Source organism: Procambarus clarkii, chromosome 43, assembly GCF_040958095.1.
Source record: "Procambarus clarkii isolate CNS0578487 chromosome 43, FALCON_Pclarkii_2.0, whole genome shotgun sequence".
NCBI lineage: Eukaryota > Metazoa > Arthropoda > Malacostraca > Decapoda > Cambaridae > Procambarus > Procambarus clarkii.
Genome location: NC_091192.1, coordinates 9,013,055 through 9,030,082, shown reverse-complemented (window position 1 = coordinate 9,030,082; position 17,028 = coordinate 9,013,055). Strand labels below are relative to the sequence as shown.

Below are 17,028 nucleotides of genomic sequence, written 5' to 3'. Positions count from 1 at the left end.
TCCAAACCTTCTCTTGCTGTTTATACCCTCTATACGCACGTTATATATAAGTATCTACATTTGTGTTCACCATAGCGAACCACTAAGCTGGTATGGTGAGTGCAGTCAATAAAAGGTGGCCACACACAGTCAAAAGACATCGCCACCACCCTCCCTCCCACAGCATTACACCTCCTTCCATGGCGCACAGCACTAAATATCACCACAATCCTGCTATTATCAGAACCCTGGTCAGTTTTATCACAGTCAGGGGTCTTCTGTAATAATATCATCGCTACATAATAGCATGAACAAGTATAATTTGGCCTTTTTAGGCGATGCTGTGGTCACAAGCTGAACAGCAGTGCTGTTAGCTCATGCTGCGTGCATCAGGCTTGGTTGCTCACTCAATACTGAGGCCAATAACACCCGGGAGTTTGGCCCACGATTTTTTTTAAAAATGGCGTCTGTTTACAAGAGCCCTGATGAAGGTGTGGTGAACCCCGTGTATCCGCGGGCTGTTTAAATCTTGCGTAGTACTCCAACACATCATATGACGTGATGCGCAGTTTACTGGTACAACGTCCAGCACGTCATATGACGTGATGCGCACTTTAAGGGTTAAATCTATGACCTGTTGTTCTTTAAGTTCCAGGTCTCGGCAATTCTTCCCTATCAATTTTATCAAATCCAGTCATTTTGTACATGGTGATCATATCGCCTCTATCTTCTACTTTTGGCATACTTAACACTTTAATGCGCCCAGCATTCGTGAAAAAAATAGCGCATTGTGCATGTGGCGTTTTGGGCTCTTGAGCGTAAACACCAAAAAGTGTGTAATCTTTTCACTCTCCTGACACCAATTCTCGAGCTACGCATTTCATTTTGGTATCAATGTGTTCGCAATAAAATTCTCTACAAGATCGTATGTATAAAATGTCACCAAAGCCTTAGCTATCCCACCACGAAATAAATAAAACGTAGATCACTCGCCGTGACGGACAAACAGCAACAAAATGTTCATACTCTTTTGTTTGTTGTCAGCTCCACATTAGTCCTACAGCGTTAAATTTTATATCACTGAACTCGCAATAAAATTCCCTACACAGACATATACATATAAATGTAGAATCATGATCGCGGCCCAAACCAAGAGTGTGTGAAGTAGGCGATTACCCTCGTTGTGTCAACAACTCGATAGTCTCTCCACTAAGTTACAATACAATGTCGTTCTCCCAAATAGGCCATGTGCCTATTAAAGAAAAGAGAAATTTAATGGCAAACATTTTCATACTAACCCCAAGTCGATCGAATAAGAATTGGATTTTATGTTTTTTTTACATCGCGCAGCTATTTACGACGCGGCTACAGAACCCGTTTAAGCAAACACGTCGTGTACAGTATTTACGACCTGGCTGTATTAAAGTGTTTAATTAATACCTCTAACCTCTCCTCATGCTTTTGTCCTTCAGTTCTGAGAGCCACTTACTAGCATGTCTTTGTATCTTTTCCAGTTTGTTGATATGCTTCTCAAGATATGGGTACTACACAACCGCTGCATATTCTAGCTTTAGTCTAACAAAAGTCGTGAACAATTTCTCTAGGATTTCACCATCTATGTATTAAAAACAATTCTGAAGTTAGAAAGCGAAGCATAGCCTCCTCACACAACATTCTTTGTGGTCACATTAGCGTGATGCATCAAATGAACAAATCCACAAGGGCCGTGACGAGGATTCGAACCTACGTCCGGAAGCATCCCAGACGCAGCGCTGCCTTAATCGACTGAGCTACAACATGGTCAAGAGTTGAAACCGAAGTTCTACTGAACTTGCTGAATCTTGCTGCCTCTCCGAGGACTCGAGGAGACGAGTGCAGGGGGTGGGGGTGGGGGGGGAGTTGTGCAAAACCCTAGTTTGTGCCTCGGAGAGGCTGCAGGATCCAGTAAGTTCAGTAGAACTTCAGTTTCAACTCTTGACCATGTCGTAGCTCAATCGATTAAGGCAGCGTCTGGGATGCTTCCGAACATAGGTTCGAATCCTCGTCACGGCCCTTGTGGATTTGTTCTTTATGTGGTCTCCAAGCGATAGTTTTCTATTTAGAAGCACCCCTAGATCTCTTTCTTTATCAGAAGTCTTTAAAGATTTCACATAATCTATAGTTTGTGTGGGGTCTATGTTCTATTCCACATTCCATAACATGGTATTTATTCACATTAAATTCCATTTGCCAAGTGGTGCTCCATATACTTATTTTATCCAAGTCTTCTTGAGCAGGCATTAGAATCAAAGTTTCTTATCCTTCCTATTATCTCGGCATCAGCAGCAAATATGTCCATATAATTCTGTAATCCATCGGGCAGATCATTTATGTAGACAATGAACATTACTGGTGCAAGAACTGAACCCTGTATTCAGCTATTTGTTCTTGCGGAGGTTGAGCTCTGCTCTTTCAACCCACCTCTCAACTGTCAATCAACTCCCCCTTCCCCACACACATCCCAGGAAGTAGCTCCCTAACAGCTATAACTCCCTGGCACCTATTTACTGCTAGGTAACAAGGGCATCAGGAGTGAAAGAAATTTTGCTCATTTGTTTCTGCCTGATCCGGGAATTGAACCCGGGGCCACAGAATTAAGAGTCCTGTACGCAGTCAGCTCAACTACCAGACCCCTAACCACAAGTGGAGTACCCCTGTGGTACTCCACTTGTGACATTTCTCCAGTCCAATACATTGCGTCTGATTCCTGACCTCATTTTTCTATCAGAAAAATTTTGTTGGAAGCTTACCTGTCACCCCTCCAATGTGTTTTAGTTTCCAGAACAACCTCTTATGGGGAACTCTGTCAAAAGCCTTTTTTAGGTCCAGATGCAATCAACATTTCCTTCCTGTAAAATCTCTGTGGCTCGATCATAGAAACCGAGTAAATTTAATACACAGGATCTTCCAGATCAAAACCCATACTGTGTCTGATATTATATAGTTTCTCGCCAGGTGTTCTACCCATTTAGTTTTAATTGTTTTTCCAATATTTTGATTATTACCCTTGTCAATGATACAGGTCTATAATTTAGGGGGGGGGGGGTCTTCCCTGCTGCCACTTTTGTAGATTGGAACTATGTTAGCCTTTTTCCGCATATGCTACGACTCCTGTACGGATGCCTGAATAACCAGTTTAAATGGAATGTCGAGTTCAGGTGCACACTCTCAGAACCCATAGTGAAACTTCATCTGGGTCAACTGCTTTGTTCTTACTTGGCTCCATGCACATTTATGCACCTCTATGTGCTCTATGTTGCTCTCTGGTATTTTTATTGTCTGGTTCCCTGAAGATTTCATTTTGTACAAACACATTTTTATTTTTTTGTTTCATATTTCACACATATCCTTTTCATTTTCCGTGAATCTGTCTCAAATTTTCAACCTCTGAATATTATCCTTTACCTGCAGCTTGCTTTTAATGAATTTATAGAAAAGGCCTGGATCTGATTTACATTTGTCTGCTATACCGTTCTCAAAGTTCCTCTCTGCCTCTCTCCTTACTGACGTGTAGTTGTTTCTTGCATCGTTGTATCACTGGTATGTTTGGGGGTTTGGCTCTTCCTATAATGATTCCATGCTTGTCTTTTGATCTCTGGCCCTCTCGTAATTTCTGATGAACCAACCCTGTTTTCTAGGTCTGCAGGTCTGTTTTGCTATGAATGTTTGTGTTCCTTCATCGTATACTTCGCAACACTTGGCATACATCTCATTTACTTCCTTGCCTAGCAACAAGTCTGTCCAATTATACTCCATGAAAAATTTTCCAAGTTCCCCATAACGTCTTCTTTTGAAATAGAGTTAATCAACGGTTTCAATGTCCCCATTCTCTACTAGATTATATCGCAAAGCATATTTAGTGTCCAACAGGACACGATCACTCTTTCCCAAGGGAGGAAGGTACTGGATGTCAAATACCTCTTTGTATTTAATAAATTTAGTTATACAAGAATCTTTATATTAAATTGTACAAGAATAATATAATTATACAAGTATAATTTACTTGTATACAAATATACAAGTAAATTTAAATTATATAAATATTTAAATTAAACAAATAAATACAAGGTACAGCAGGACACTAAACTGGGGACAATGTAATTACCTAAATTATTTAGTAATTATTAGTACTAAAATACTAGTATGTGCTGGGGGTTGCACGCCGGGCCAGGCAAAGTGTTAATAAGTAAGTTTTGAAACCACAAATTGCAATAGTAAATACTTACTCTAGGAGAATCTCATTAGTAACATTCGTACAATTCTGCAGGTGGACCGTCTCCAAGGAAGGACACTTTGCTAAGCTTCTTAGAGATGAAGATGTTAAAGCAAGATGGTAGAAAATCACAGCCTTCAACTTTTTCAAAATGGAAAAGTCAGTCTCTCCACCCGGGTTCACCTTCTGAAGTAGGAATAAATTGGTTAAACTTTCATGTAATTAATTTCCATCATCCAATTTTGTGTATCAAATACAAACAAGAAAATTTTATAATTCACTGTTTTAATCTCAATTTATATTTGTGGTTTACAAGAATCCAACCTCAATTGACGAGACCTTGAAAATGCAGCCAAATGTGTACAAGTATGGTTCCGTCCTGTTGCTTGAACCCAACAGGTCCTTATCAGAAATGAGTCAAAATCAAGATTTCTATCGTAGTATGGCTGCATACTAACTCGGGTTAATGACCTTCCAAAGGATTAACCACTTAACTGCGCCAACCAAGTATTCTCGGTCAGCAGGAAACTGTGCCAACCGAGAAAACTTTTTGATTTTTCGGTACCAATTCTAAATATGTACGAGGTTGGTTGTGTGCGAAATGGACTCTTAGGACCTCCAGTGAGAGGCAGCCATCTTTGAAAAAATTCCCAGGATGCCCTAGGGCTGCTGGCTGGGTTAGTACTGAATGACCAACCATGGGTGGCGCACGCGCCTCTGGCTCCCAAACACCTGTCCAACGCGGTGTTGAAAGATAACGCTCTGTCAGTGAAATTCAAACCTTATTGTTTGAAGAACATAAGGGTCATAATATTGGTGAAGCTAGGGGGCAATAAGGACCCAACACAAAGGTCGGATGCAAGTGATACAGCACCTATGAGGACGATACAGCGAGCGTATCTAGTTGTAGCTCGGGTCGTCACCCTTGCAATCCTATGCTATCTACAATTTATTTAGACGATACATAGATGAATCCTTTTCTGCGTTCAGTGATGATGCATCCGATACAAGTAGCATAGAGGAACAGTGTTAGCGGCTTCCATGGTGGTGGTTTCCATAGATATTTTCAAGAATACCTGAATTTCTTCCTAACTGACGGACACTCGTTGAGGCTGGCTGAATCTCTTCCTGTGTGGGACCATACAAAGCGATCTTTTCAAGACTACCTTACAAATTGATCTTTTGGTTATTGTCATATGTTGATTCACAGGGTAATGCAGTTATTGTTATATGACTTTAAACAATTATTGTCTGGGTTTTACATGTATGATGTAAATAAGGCTATAATAGGTCTATGTGGATGTAATGGAATTTACTGTGAGCCTTAAGAAATCCTGCTCTCAATATACTCATTACCAACAAATGTCATTACTCATTAGTTAATTACATTGTGAATGTGCTTATCGCCATATAACCATTTATATAATTATTGCCTGGGTTTTACACGTACAATGCAAACAACGATATACTGTAGTTGGTCTATGTGCATGAAAGAGTTTATGTTGACCCTTTAAAATAATAAGCCTGATTAGTTACTAGTAAATCCTGTTACTTATTAGTTAGTTACTAGGTGCATGCAGTTATCGTCATATGATGATTATCATCTGTCGGTGCACATTGTTGGCTTATGCCTTTGTTTCAGTCTATACTCTCACCCATATGGGGCAAATTAGCCCAAATATTATCGCCCAGAGCTCAACACCATTAAATATTATGTTCGTGTCCTTTTCACTACATACGTAGGGTTCGCTACTTGTTCATTACGTAGGCTTGCAATGGAGTATACAAGATAAACAAATCAGTTGAAACTATCGTGAGTTGTGAATTATGTTATTTATCAAGCTATTCAACACACACACTTGTAAATAAAGAGAAATAAGTGGTGAAAAGAAGAATTAATCACTTTGTGGATAATAGGGCCTGACAGCCGATTTGACAGCACTTGGGATTCGTAGTCCTAAAGTTCCGGGTTCGATCCCCGGTGGAGGTGGAAAGAAATGGGCAGTTTCTTTCACCCTGATGCCCCTGTTCACCAAACAGTAAATAGGTACCTAGGAGTTGGACAGCTGCTACGGGCTGCTTCCAGGGAGGATGGGGGGGTTAACAAAAAAGATACCTGGTCGATGACCAGACCACGGGGACGCCAAGCCCTGACAATCTCAAGATGACCTCAAGATAACAGTGTCGGCAAAGTCGAGTACACGGCACGGGCAGGCACCAGACTATCTTCTAGAGCACCTCCACCCAATGAAACGATAAATATTCACTCATTTCACATTTTTCTTACATTTTGCCTACAAATTATTTTTTTTTTTTTGCACATAGGTGGGTATGACCATTATTTCATAGCCAGGTGTTAAAGTCATTTTGATCTCATAAAAGTTGCAAACAGGTTTAGTATTTCATCATCTATGCATTTAACCACTGTACTATGCACACTATAATATGGGAAAGGGAGGGTGCACAAACCAGCTTATCACTTTTGTTAGGAAGTACTGTATATTGTAAGATTCAAAACTCACACGCCATAGGTTGGGTACCAGATGTAGGCCAGAGGACTCCAGTGTGTCTGCCATTTTCTAAAAAAAATCCTATCATGCCCCACAGCAACTTCTAAGGTGTTTGCACTTTGAAAACGATGATAATGTGGATCGAATTTATACTGTGGAAAGTGTTAAATGATGCAAGAACAACTTTAAGACTTCTTTGCAATAGGCTACAGTACAGTGATTAACAGATTGCTAGTTCTTTTCAAGGGAAGTCATGCTTTCAAGCAGTACATACCATCAAAATAGTACAGTACATGTTTGGACAGAAATTGTATGTTGTGAGATTGGGAAACTGGAATAGTTGGTATTATAGTTCTTTCTTGAAGACTTATACTTCTGTGAATATTTCTTATACTTGCTGGGAGGATATTAAACAACCGTAGACCTCTGATGTTCAGTATTATCTGATTGTGCCTATGCCACCTTTACTCTTGTCTAGTCTGCATTTCCTGTGATATCATTCGCTTCATTGTGTTATTTCACTGTGCAAATTTGTGACTACTAGTATGTTCCATGTATATATTATGCGATACTTCACTCCTCTCTTTCCAGGTAGTAGATTTTGAGTGCTTTGAGGCAATCCCAATAATTTAGGTGCTCTATCGTGTCTGTGTGTGACATACAGAAGGTTATCTGCATTTCCTTCATTTCAGCTATCACTCCTGCTCTGAAAGGGAAAGTGAGTATAGAACAGAACTCAAGATGGGACAAAGTGTTTTACAGTACTCTGAGCATTGCAATGGGATCCCTGGATTTGAAGATTCCCATAATCCATCCTATCATTTTTGTAACTGACACTACATTTGTTTGCTTGCTCCCTAAATGTTAGGTCATCAGTCATTATTCCTAGATCCTTTACATGTTGCTTTTCTACTATAGGTAGATCCGAATGCATCTTTTACTTTATATATTGTAAAGGTCTAATTTTTTTTAAATATCTAAGTAACTGGAATTTATCACTTATGTTATTTTTCCAGTGCCCAGTCAAAAACTTGCTTTTAATATCTGCCTGTAGTTTTTCTGTGTCATCTACATTACTACTTTTCATGCAGATTTTTTAAATCTGCAAAGGACAGATGACACCGATAAGCTCCAGAGGCTCCCTGGAGCTTATCGGGCTAATGTATGTTATATTAGACGGGGACATTAGCTAAGGAGTTCAGACCTACCAGGGACCAGCCCCAGAACCTGGCCCCTTCAGAGAGGTTTCAGGGAGCAATGGCCCTGGAAAACCCCCTTGTAATTGGGGTTTTCCTTATCTGCCATCGACCGGGGTTAGACACCCAGAAAGGTAGGCATAACAAAACAAACCCCACATGGTAAAAAACTAAAACAAAAAAACGAACAGAGAGGTAGAAACTCCCTACAATCGAAAGGAAACAAGCAAACAAGCAAACATCACACTTTACTGCCGCGCCGATCGTCTGCGCAGCCTTCCCTGCCCCAAGAGGGGGAGGGGGAAGCCCCGGACTTAACCGCGCCGGCTGCCTAGCATCAGTTCGGAAGCCAAGCTTCAACCAACGCAAAAAAACCGCTCAACAGTGGGAGGGAGGGTTGCCAGGGAGCCTCCGGGGCTCGCCCAGAAAATCGGGTTTCATTACATTCAACGCTGGTTTTCTGTGGGGAGCCCCTATGGCTCCCTGGAGCTCCATACCCAAAGAGAAGGAAAAGAAAGGGCTGACCCGGGAGGAGGTCGCCACAAACTCTGCAACGTGAAGCCGAGACAACAGGCTGCAACCTGCAACCCAAGGCAACACAAGAACGCACAGGAGCAGACACGCGCGCAAAGAACGGGCGGCCAGGAACCTGTGCAACCCCCCAAATACTCACACCCGAAATGAGCCCTAGACGTCACCAACACGGCAGCGAAAGCTGTAAACGTCCGAACGGCACGGGCGTAAGGATAAACCGCAGGCTGGTAGACTTAAAAACTCTGAGGACAACCTGGGAGACCCGAGCCCTGAAACAGGGAACGAGGGGAACTGGATCAACCCAAAGCCCATCCCCTGTCACGGTACGCAGGTAACGGCAAAGAGCCGCAACCTGACAACACATGACGCACCCCCGGCCGAACCAATCAAGCATCAATAACCCAAGGACCCCTCCGGAAAGCAGCCGTCTCGACCGTCGCAAGAAGGACAGAGAAAGGTTGCAAACGTACAAACCTACTAGCAGTACCAAAAAGAGCAGAAACCCCTGCACCGGGAGAGAGCCAGAAGCTCCCAGACCCACATTGGCCCATGCCAACAAAATACGGCATACGAAAAACAAACTTTAACCGAAGGGGCTACCACAAACTGAGAAGATGACAAGAGGGAACCCTGATCAAGGACCAGGACGGCTCAGGTGACGCATGAGCAGGCCAGAGGTGAAAACACGAGAAAGTGTACAGAACGGAGAAGGCAGAACCAGGTCACACACACGAGGAAAAAGCCTCCTGAACCAACACATGGGGCCCAAGAGGAAGAAATCTCTGGACCAAAACCAAAGAACCCAAAAGAACCCGGAATAGAACCCGGGGAGCCCATACTACCACATCTGCCGGGAAAAATACATCACAAAGGCAGAGCACAGCCCCCAGACAGAGCCCCCAGGGAAACGGCCAAAACAAACCAAAAACCGTGGGACAAGGCGTAGGAGCAAGGAGCAAGTCTGTGTCTTGGCCCCAACTAAACCCCGCCCCGACCCTGAAACCCGCAGACATTCCGGAGCCGGGAACAGGGAGGGAAAGGGGCGAACACCTAACCAAAACGGGGCAGCCCCTTGGTATCCAAGTGGGAAACCTACCTAGCGTGTTGCAGCAACCTAACCTAGCTCGCAACACTGATGCCGCCCGTACTCTGAACAGTAATAACATCAGGAGAGTACTGGAGAACAAGCAGAGAACCTCTCGCAAGACTCCGGGTCAAGGTGTACACCGTACAAAGTACAAAGTACACTGTCTCCAGAGGCAACAGGAACCGGTTGCCGCGTAGGTAGTAGGTCGCGCAACACCTTTATGCCCTAACCAGCACAATACCAATTCCTACCCAAGGCCAAACAAGAACCCCAAGCCCTAGCTGGTCCTAATAGCGAGGCAAATTCCGAGCAGCAAGAACCTCTACGGGAATGGTTCCCGAACACCCCAGGAAAGATAACCCTGTCACGCAGGGGCAGTACTCGCAGGGCACTTAGAGAAGGAAGCCTTTAAGTGCATACAGCCCTGGTACTGATAAGGAACATCTGGCTACCTCACAACACAACACACAGCAGTGAACGCCACAAAAGGCAAACACCGCCTAGGAAACCGAGGCCAGACAAGCATCTGTCCCGGTTGACATTAGCTTACAAACTGATGCTTGGCAGCCAGCGTGGTGAGGTCTGGGGCTCCCCCTCCCCCTCCCTGGGCGGGGAGGGCTGCGCGGACGATCGGCGCGGCAGTAAGGTGTGACGTTTGCTTGTTTGTGCGTTTCCTTGGAATTGTAGGGAGTTTCTACCTCTGTTCAGTTTTTCGTTTTAGATTTTTACCATGTGGGGTTTGTTTTGTCATGCCTACCTTTCTGGGTGCCTAACCCCAGTCGATGGCAAATAAGGAAAACCCCAACCACAAGGGGGTTTTCCAGGGCCATTGCTCCCTGAAACCTCTCTGAAGGGGCCAGGTTCTGGCACTGGTCCCTGGTAGGTCTGAACTCCTTAGCTAATGTCCCGATCTAATATAACATACATTAGCCCGATAAGCTCCAGGGAGTCGTAGGGGCTCTCCACAGGAAAAATATCTGCAGAAAGAAAGTTTGCCACTCAAGGCCCCACTTCCCCTCGACAATGCTCCTGCTCATCCTCCAGGCTTGAAATACGCATTGTTGTACAAATTTAATTATGTTACAATAAAGTTCCTTCCTCCTAATGACACACCTCTAATTCAGCTTATGGGCCAGAAAATCATTGCCAATTTTAAGAAACTTCATAAAAGAGCACTTTTCCAGAAATGTTTTGAAGTGACATGCCACAAACCTCGCCCTCAAAGAGTTCTGGAAAAACCATTTTAACATTTGTAACAGTCTGTACTGCTCAAGGCAAGAGGAACAGCTAAATACCAAATTACGTACGTCTGCTTGCATTATTTAAATAATCTTAGACCATCATACAACCTTGTACTATTAATATATCTTTCACAGAGTAATCACACTAACATGACTGCCTCAATGAGGAAATCCGTAGGAGCCGTGATGAGGATTCGAACCTATACGGTGGGTAGTTCCACGCACACGCCCCCAACAATCGGGCCACGATATAGAGATGCTCTCGAGCGTGTGCACTGGACTACCCACCGCATAGGTTTGGATCCTCATCACAGTTCCTATGGATTTTCTCATTGATGCAGTCATGTTAGTGTGAGAGCCAGAGTGCACGGGGAAATTGTGAAAATCCTGTTCTGGGATCAGTGGAAGTTTCAGGAAATCCTTGTGTGTTCAGTAGAACTCCAGGTTGTAATCCTTTTGTTGGGGCGCGTGCGTGGGACTGCCCACTGCATAGGTTCGAATCCTCATCACAACTCCTACGGATTTTCTCAATATATTTGTATTGCAGCGTAGAAGGTGGGAAAAATCTACCTTATCACAGTCTCCATGAGAACTTAAGACTAGCAATTACACGAATAATGATATCAGATAGAGGAGGAGGACCAACGAGCTCTCATATCTCATACTTTACTACCAGAATATAGAGTAAACTCTGAAGTGCATATTCTATAAAATTGTAAAATTTTTAAACTTTTAGCTGCAAGTACAAATAAACAATTCATAATATATATTGGATATATAAACAGGAGTAAGAAGCTGTGGTATTTTGATGCACCAAAATAAATATTATACATTTAAATGCAAGAAACCAAATGAGTTCTATAATTTAAAAAAGAAAATATAAGTTTTGGAAACCCCAAGTTGAATTAGAAGGTATAATTGAAAACTAGTAAAAAAAAGGTGTACAAAAGGATAAAATGAAGTACAGTACCCGTTCACCACTGTAGTGCAGCTGCCTGCAAGTACTGTAATTCCAAGCCGTGTATACTGTACTAAAGCCACTGGAAATATAACTACAGTACTAGGAAATACAACAAGCAAGGAAGTTTTAAAACTGTACTGTACTTGTAATTACTAATAACCAAAACAAGCAAACATACATATCTAGTGTTTCTCCCTTGCTATATACTGTACAGTATTTGCTGGCGTACAAGACTTTTTTTTTTTTAGTATAAAAATATTGGCCTGCGTCTAATGCGGCCGTATTACAGAGGGGAGACTGAGCGCCGTAGGCTCGGGAGCTGGACGAGCATACCGAGTAAGTTTGCTAGGCACAAAAATCATTACTTACAAAATATTAAACACAAGCCGAATTATCACAGTGTCTTAAGAAACCTTTGTTCATCATCTAAATGAATAATGCTCCTTGAAATTTGAAAAGGAATGTTAAACTTTTATGTCTATCAGCTATTTATAATGAGTGGCTGACAAAACCCTAACACAGAGGGGTTAGGGTTTTGGTGGCGTCTTGTGGCAACACAAAACATCACATCTAGAAATACAAGTTTCACATCCTGAATAGCAATACTTTATTCCAGTATACTGTCACAATATTTTATTTCCTGCACAGAATCAAACATATTTCCATACAAACCCACTTCTCGTAAAATAGGGGTGCGTCTTGTGCACTGGCAAATACTGTATATTCAATACTTGCTATCCCTTCTACAAGTCTATATTATCTACCAGTGAAAAATCATAATTTAATGCAATACTTACATCCACAATAGCAAGGGTTTCAAGATCAGGCATATTTTCCAGAATATTTGGTAGGGTTATGTGCGCTGTATCAACAGCTAAATCCTGCAATGGAAAAAAAAAACATGGCATTCAACAAATATTACCAAGCTAGGAATATGAAGATTTTAAGTGAAAAAGCCCCTTTTGGCACTCGCCCTGCGATCCGTCCAATGTGTACACGGTTCTCCGTGTTGATTTTTAAGGGGGCGTCAGTCAATTTGTTAAAAGTTGTTCAATGTCAACATTTTTTTTTAACAAGTTGTATATGAAAAGGGCTGCAATTGTGCCAAGTTTCAGTACTGCAGCCCAAATAGAAAGGGAGAATTTTAATTTTATTTTTTTTAACGAATATTACACATTTTCAAGTGTTCATAAATAACCACACCTTTCAGATAGTTTTCAATTTTTTTCACACACACACACACACACGCTTCTAAGTGTTGATATCACACCAAACCCATCTCCTGAAGCCCACATAAAGAGAATTACATATGCGGCATACGCGAGGCTGACTAACATCAGAACTGCCTTCAGGAACCTGTGTACGGAATCATTCAGAACCTTATACTGTATACCACATGTAAGACCAATCCTGAAGTATGTGTACTCTACACTGGCAGAGGGTCCCAGCATGGAGCTCATACCTTGTCAAGCACAAGACGAAGCTGGAAAAAAGTTCAAAGGTATGCCACTAGACTAGTCCCAGAACTAAGAGGCATGAGTTACGAGGAAAGGCTGCGGGAAATGCACCTTACTACACTTTTAAGACAAGAGTAAGGGGAGACATGATCACTGCCTACAAAATCCTCAGGGGAATTGACAGGGTAGACAAGGATAAACTATTCAACACTGGTGGTATGAACAAGGGGACACAGGTGGAAACTGAGTACCCACATGAGCCACAGGGACATTACAAAGAACTTTTTCAGTGTCAGTAGTTAACAGATGTAATGCATTAGGCAGTGATGTGGTGGAGGCTGACTCTATACACAGGTTCAAATGTAGATATGACAGAGCCCAGTAGGCTCAGGAATCTGTACACCAGTTGATCGACAGTTGAGAGGCGGGACCAAAGCGCCAAAGCTCAACCCCAGCAAGCACAAATAGGTGAGCGCGTGCGCACACACACGAAATAAAACATGAAATACCACTAGGAGCCAGTGAACATTGTGTCAGTCTTTGACTACATGATTGAACTTAAAATTGTGACCAAAGGACAAGAGGTCCGGGAAAGGAGACTATTACAGAAAAGGGGACTAAAGAAGGAAAAAGAGATTACCCGGGAGAAGTGCAGTGGGAGGAAGAAATTAGATGAAAAACAGTGCAAGGTATGATGAACCAAGTCATATGGAAACACAAGGAGGCTGAAGAGAGATTTATTCTAACAGTAAAGGAAAAGAGCAGGAGGGAATATAATGACCCATGGTTTAATAGACATTGTCAGGAAGCAAAGGTGAGAAGCAGGAGGGAGTGGAGGAAGTACAGAAGACAAAGGACAGAGGACAACAGGATTAGATGTAACAAAGCTAGGAACAATTACATTAGCATAAGACGAGTATCGGAAAGAAATTACGAGAATGATATTGCAATCAAAGCGAAAAAGCAACCTAAATTACTACATAGAAGGAAGATGTCGGTAAATGACCAAGTGACAAAACTGAGGAAAACAGAAGGGGAATATACAGAAAGTGACAAGGAAATCTGCGAGGTACTGAATGCAAGTTTCCATGGAGTGTTCACAACCGAGCCTGAGCAGCTCCTATTGTTAGAAGAGATTACCCCTAGATGAAAGACTATCGGATATAGAGGCGACAGCAGAGGTGGTCATGAAACAGTTGACAACACTAGATACAAATAAAGCGGTTGGACCAGACAAAGTATCACCGTGGATACTAAAAGAGGCAGTGCAGGCTCTCAGCGTGCCTCTGGCAATGATCTTTAAGGAGTCACTTATGTCGGGAGAATTGCCCAGTTGCTGGAAGGAGGCAAATGTCGTACCGATTTTCAAGAAAGGAGATAGGGAGGAGGCACTTAACTACAGACCCGTATCACTGACAAGCATCCCCTGCAAAATACTTGAAACAATAATTAGGCAAAGACTTGTTAAGCACCTGGAGAACATTAGGTTTGTAAACAAGCACCAACATGGATTCTGGACAGGGAAATCATGCCTAACAAACCTTTTGGAATTCTATGATAAAGTAACAAGGATAAGGTAGGACAGAGAAGGCTGGGAAGACTGCATATTTCTTGACTGCCAAAAGGCCTTTGATACAGTACCGCACATGAGACTGCTATACAACCTTGAGTCGGGCAGGAGTAAGTGAAAAGGCCCTAGCATGGGTAAGGAACTACCTAACAGGAAGGAGCCAGAGGGTAATGTTAAGGGGCGAGAAGTCTGACTGGCAAACAGTAACAAGTGGAGTACTGTACCTCAAGGATCGGTGCTGGGACCAATCCTCTTTCTAATTTATGTAAATGATATGTTTACAGGAGTGGAATCCTACATGTCAATGTTCGCAGATGACGCAAAATTACTGAGAAGAGTTGTGACATGAGAATTGTAAGGTCCTCCAAGAGGACCTAGACAGGTTGCAGAGATGGTCAGAGAAATGGCTACTGGAGTTCAACACGAGTACTGTAACTGTAAAGTTATGGAAATGGGATCAGGTAATAGGTGACCAAAGGAACAGTACACAATGAAGGGGAACTGCCTACCTGTAATGATTCGAGAAAAAGACCTGGGAATGGACGTAACATCTAATCTAACTCCTGAGGCACATATAAATAGGATAATGACAGCAGTGCACTCTACACTGGCAAAAATTAGAACTTCATTCAGAAACCAAAGTGAGGAGGCTTTTAGGGCGCTTTACACTGCCTACGTGAGACCAGTCTTGGAGCTCCCACCTAAAGAAACACAAACTGGAGAAGGTTCAGAGGTGGTTCAACGAAGAGGTTGACAACCATTTTTTTTTTCAACGAAACGTTGAAAGCTGAAACGTTTTCAGAGGTGGTTCAACGAAAAGCTGACAACCACTTTTTTTTTTACCCTCTCCTTTTTTTCAATGTGGATTGTGTTGTGACTTCTACATCTTTGAGAATGCATATCCAGCACTAATTATGTGAAGTTGGAACAAAATTGTTCAACATATTAATCAGCCAAAGGTGGCAGTAGTGACTTTTATGGCTGATTTAGTTCAAACTCTTGTCTGTCTATTTAGCTTGTATTGATGAAAGAGGACCAGATGAGGGCCTTATCACTAATAAATGGGCAATAAAGTTATTGCAATGTGTGTGTTTCGTTGTAAGAAAGATAAGAATGAAGGTGACTGCAGAAGGCCTATTGGCCCATACAAGGCAGCTACTATTTATATCCACCCAATCTCATTCATATATATGTAACCTACTGTTACAGTTAAGGGGCCCCAGTGTTTTTCAGGTATCCCTAACATATCCTATATTGTTTTTTGGGGGTTATTTTTTCTCTCACGTATCACACGTATTGACCTACAACTTTCACATATTCGAATATGAATGCCAAGCAATCTTAATTATAACTTAAATGTCAAAATAGAAGTACTGTACTATATTCATTGTCGAACTTTAAATGCATTTTTCTGTATGAAAAACACATTTTCAACTTTGAGACCTATTAAAAAATTCAGTTTATGACCAATTCCTCATTTTTACATATGTGCAAAATTCTTAGTGCTAAGGTTCCTTGTGAATCTTGTCATAAAGCCATAACTTTTGGAGTTATAAATATTTAGCATATCAATTTGGCACATATTTGGATCTTGAGATGATTTCGGGCTTTAGTGTCCCCGCAGCCCGGTCCTCGACCAGGCCTCCACCCCCAGGAAGCAGCCTGTGACAGCTGACTAACACCCAGGTACCTATTTTACTGCTAGGTAACAGGGGCATAGGGTGAAAGAAACTCTGCCCATTGTTTCTCACAGGCGCCCGGGATAGAACCCGGGACCACAGGATCACAAGTCCAGCGTGCTGTCCGCTCGGCCGACCGGCTCCCTACTGGCTGTGGATGGCCACATTCAAAAAATGTTTTACAGTAAACTATATTCTTAAACAATAATTTTCCCCACTAGCAAAGGAACATTATATGCCATTCTGAGACCATAATGAATAATATAATTGGTGACATTGTAAGGTTTTTTAGCGATTTGAACATGTGAATTTTCTTTGTTTTTTAACTTTTCATAGTGTAATGTTGATCCATTAGGAAACGTTTGAGCATTTCCCATGAAGATTATGCACACCAAAAAATAAGTGTGTGAGGAAGTTTCGGTACACACGCACTGGGCCCCTTAACACTTTAATGCGCGCGGGCCCCGTGAAAAAAAATAGCGCATTGTGCGCGCGGCATTTTGGGCTCTTACATAAACACCAAACAGTGTGTAATCTTTTCACTCTCCTGACACCAATTCTC

The 17,028-nt window shown here is 42.2% G+C and overlaps 1 protein-coding gene across 7 annotated transcripts in view; it reads right to left on the bottom strand.

The window, feature by feature from the left end:
• The window catches only part of LOC123755727 (F-box/LRR-repeat protein 7), a 107,445-nt gene that overhangs the window by 57,581 nt on the left and 32,836 nt on the right, over window positions 1-17,028 (bottom strand). For all 7 annotated transcript variants that reach the window (XR_011221968.1, XR_011221969.1, XM_045738469.2 and 4 more), the window contains exons 10-11: window positions 12,558-12,641; window positions 4,245-4,417 (exon numbers count right to left, since the gene is read on the bottom strand). Coding sequence is in view for 5 of the 7 variants with exons in the window: in XM_045738469.2 (XP_045594425.1) it covers window positions 4,245-4,417; window positions 12,558-12,641 (257 nt within the window). In the remaining 2 variants the exon portion in view is untranslated. The remainder of the gene's footprint in view (window positions 1-4,244; window positions 4,418-12,557; window positions 12,642-17,028) is intronic.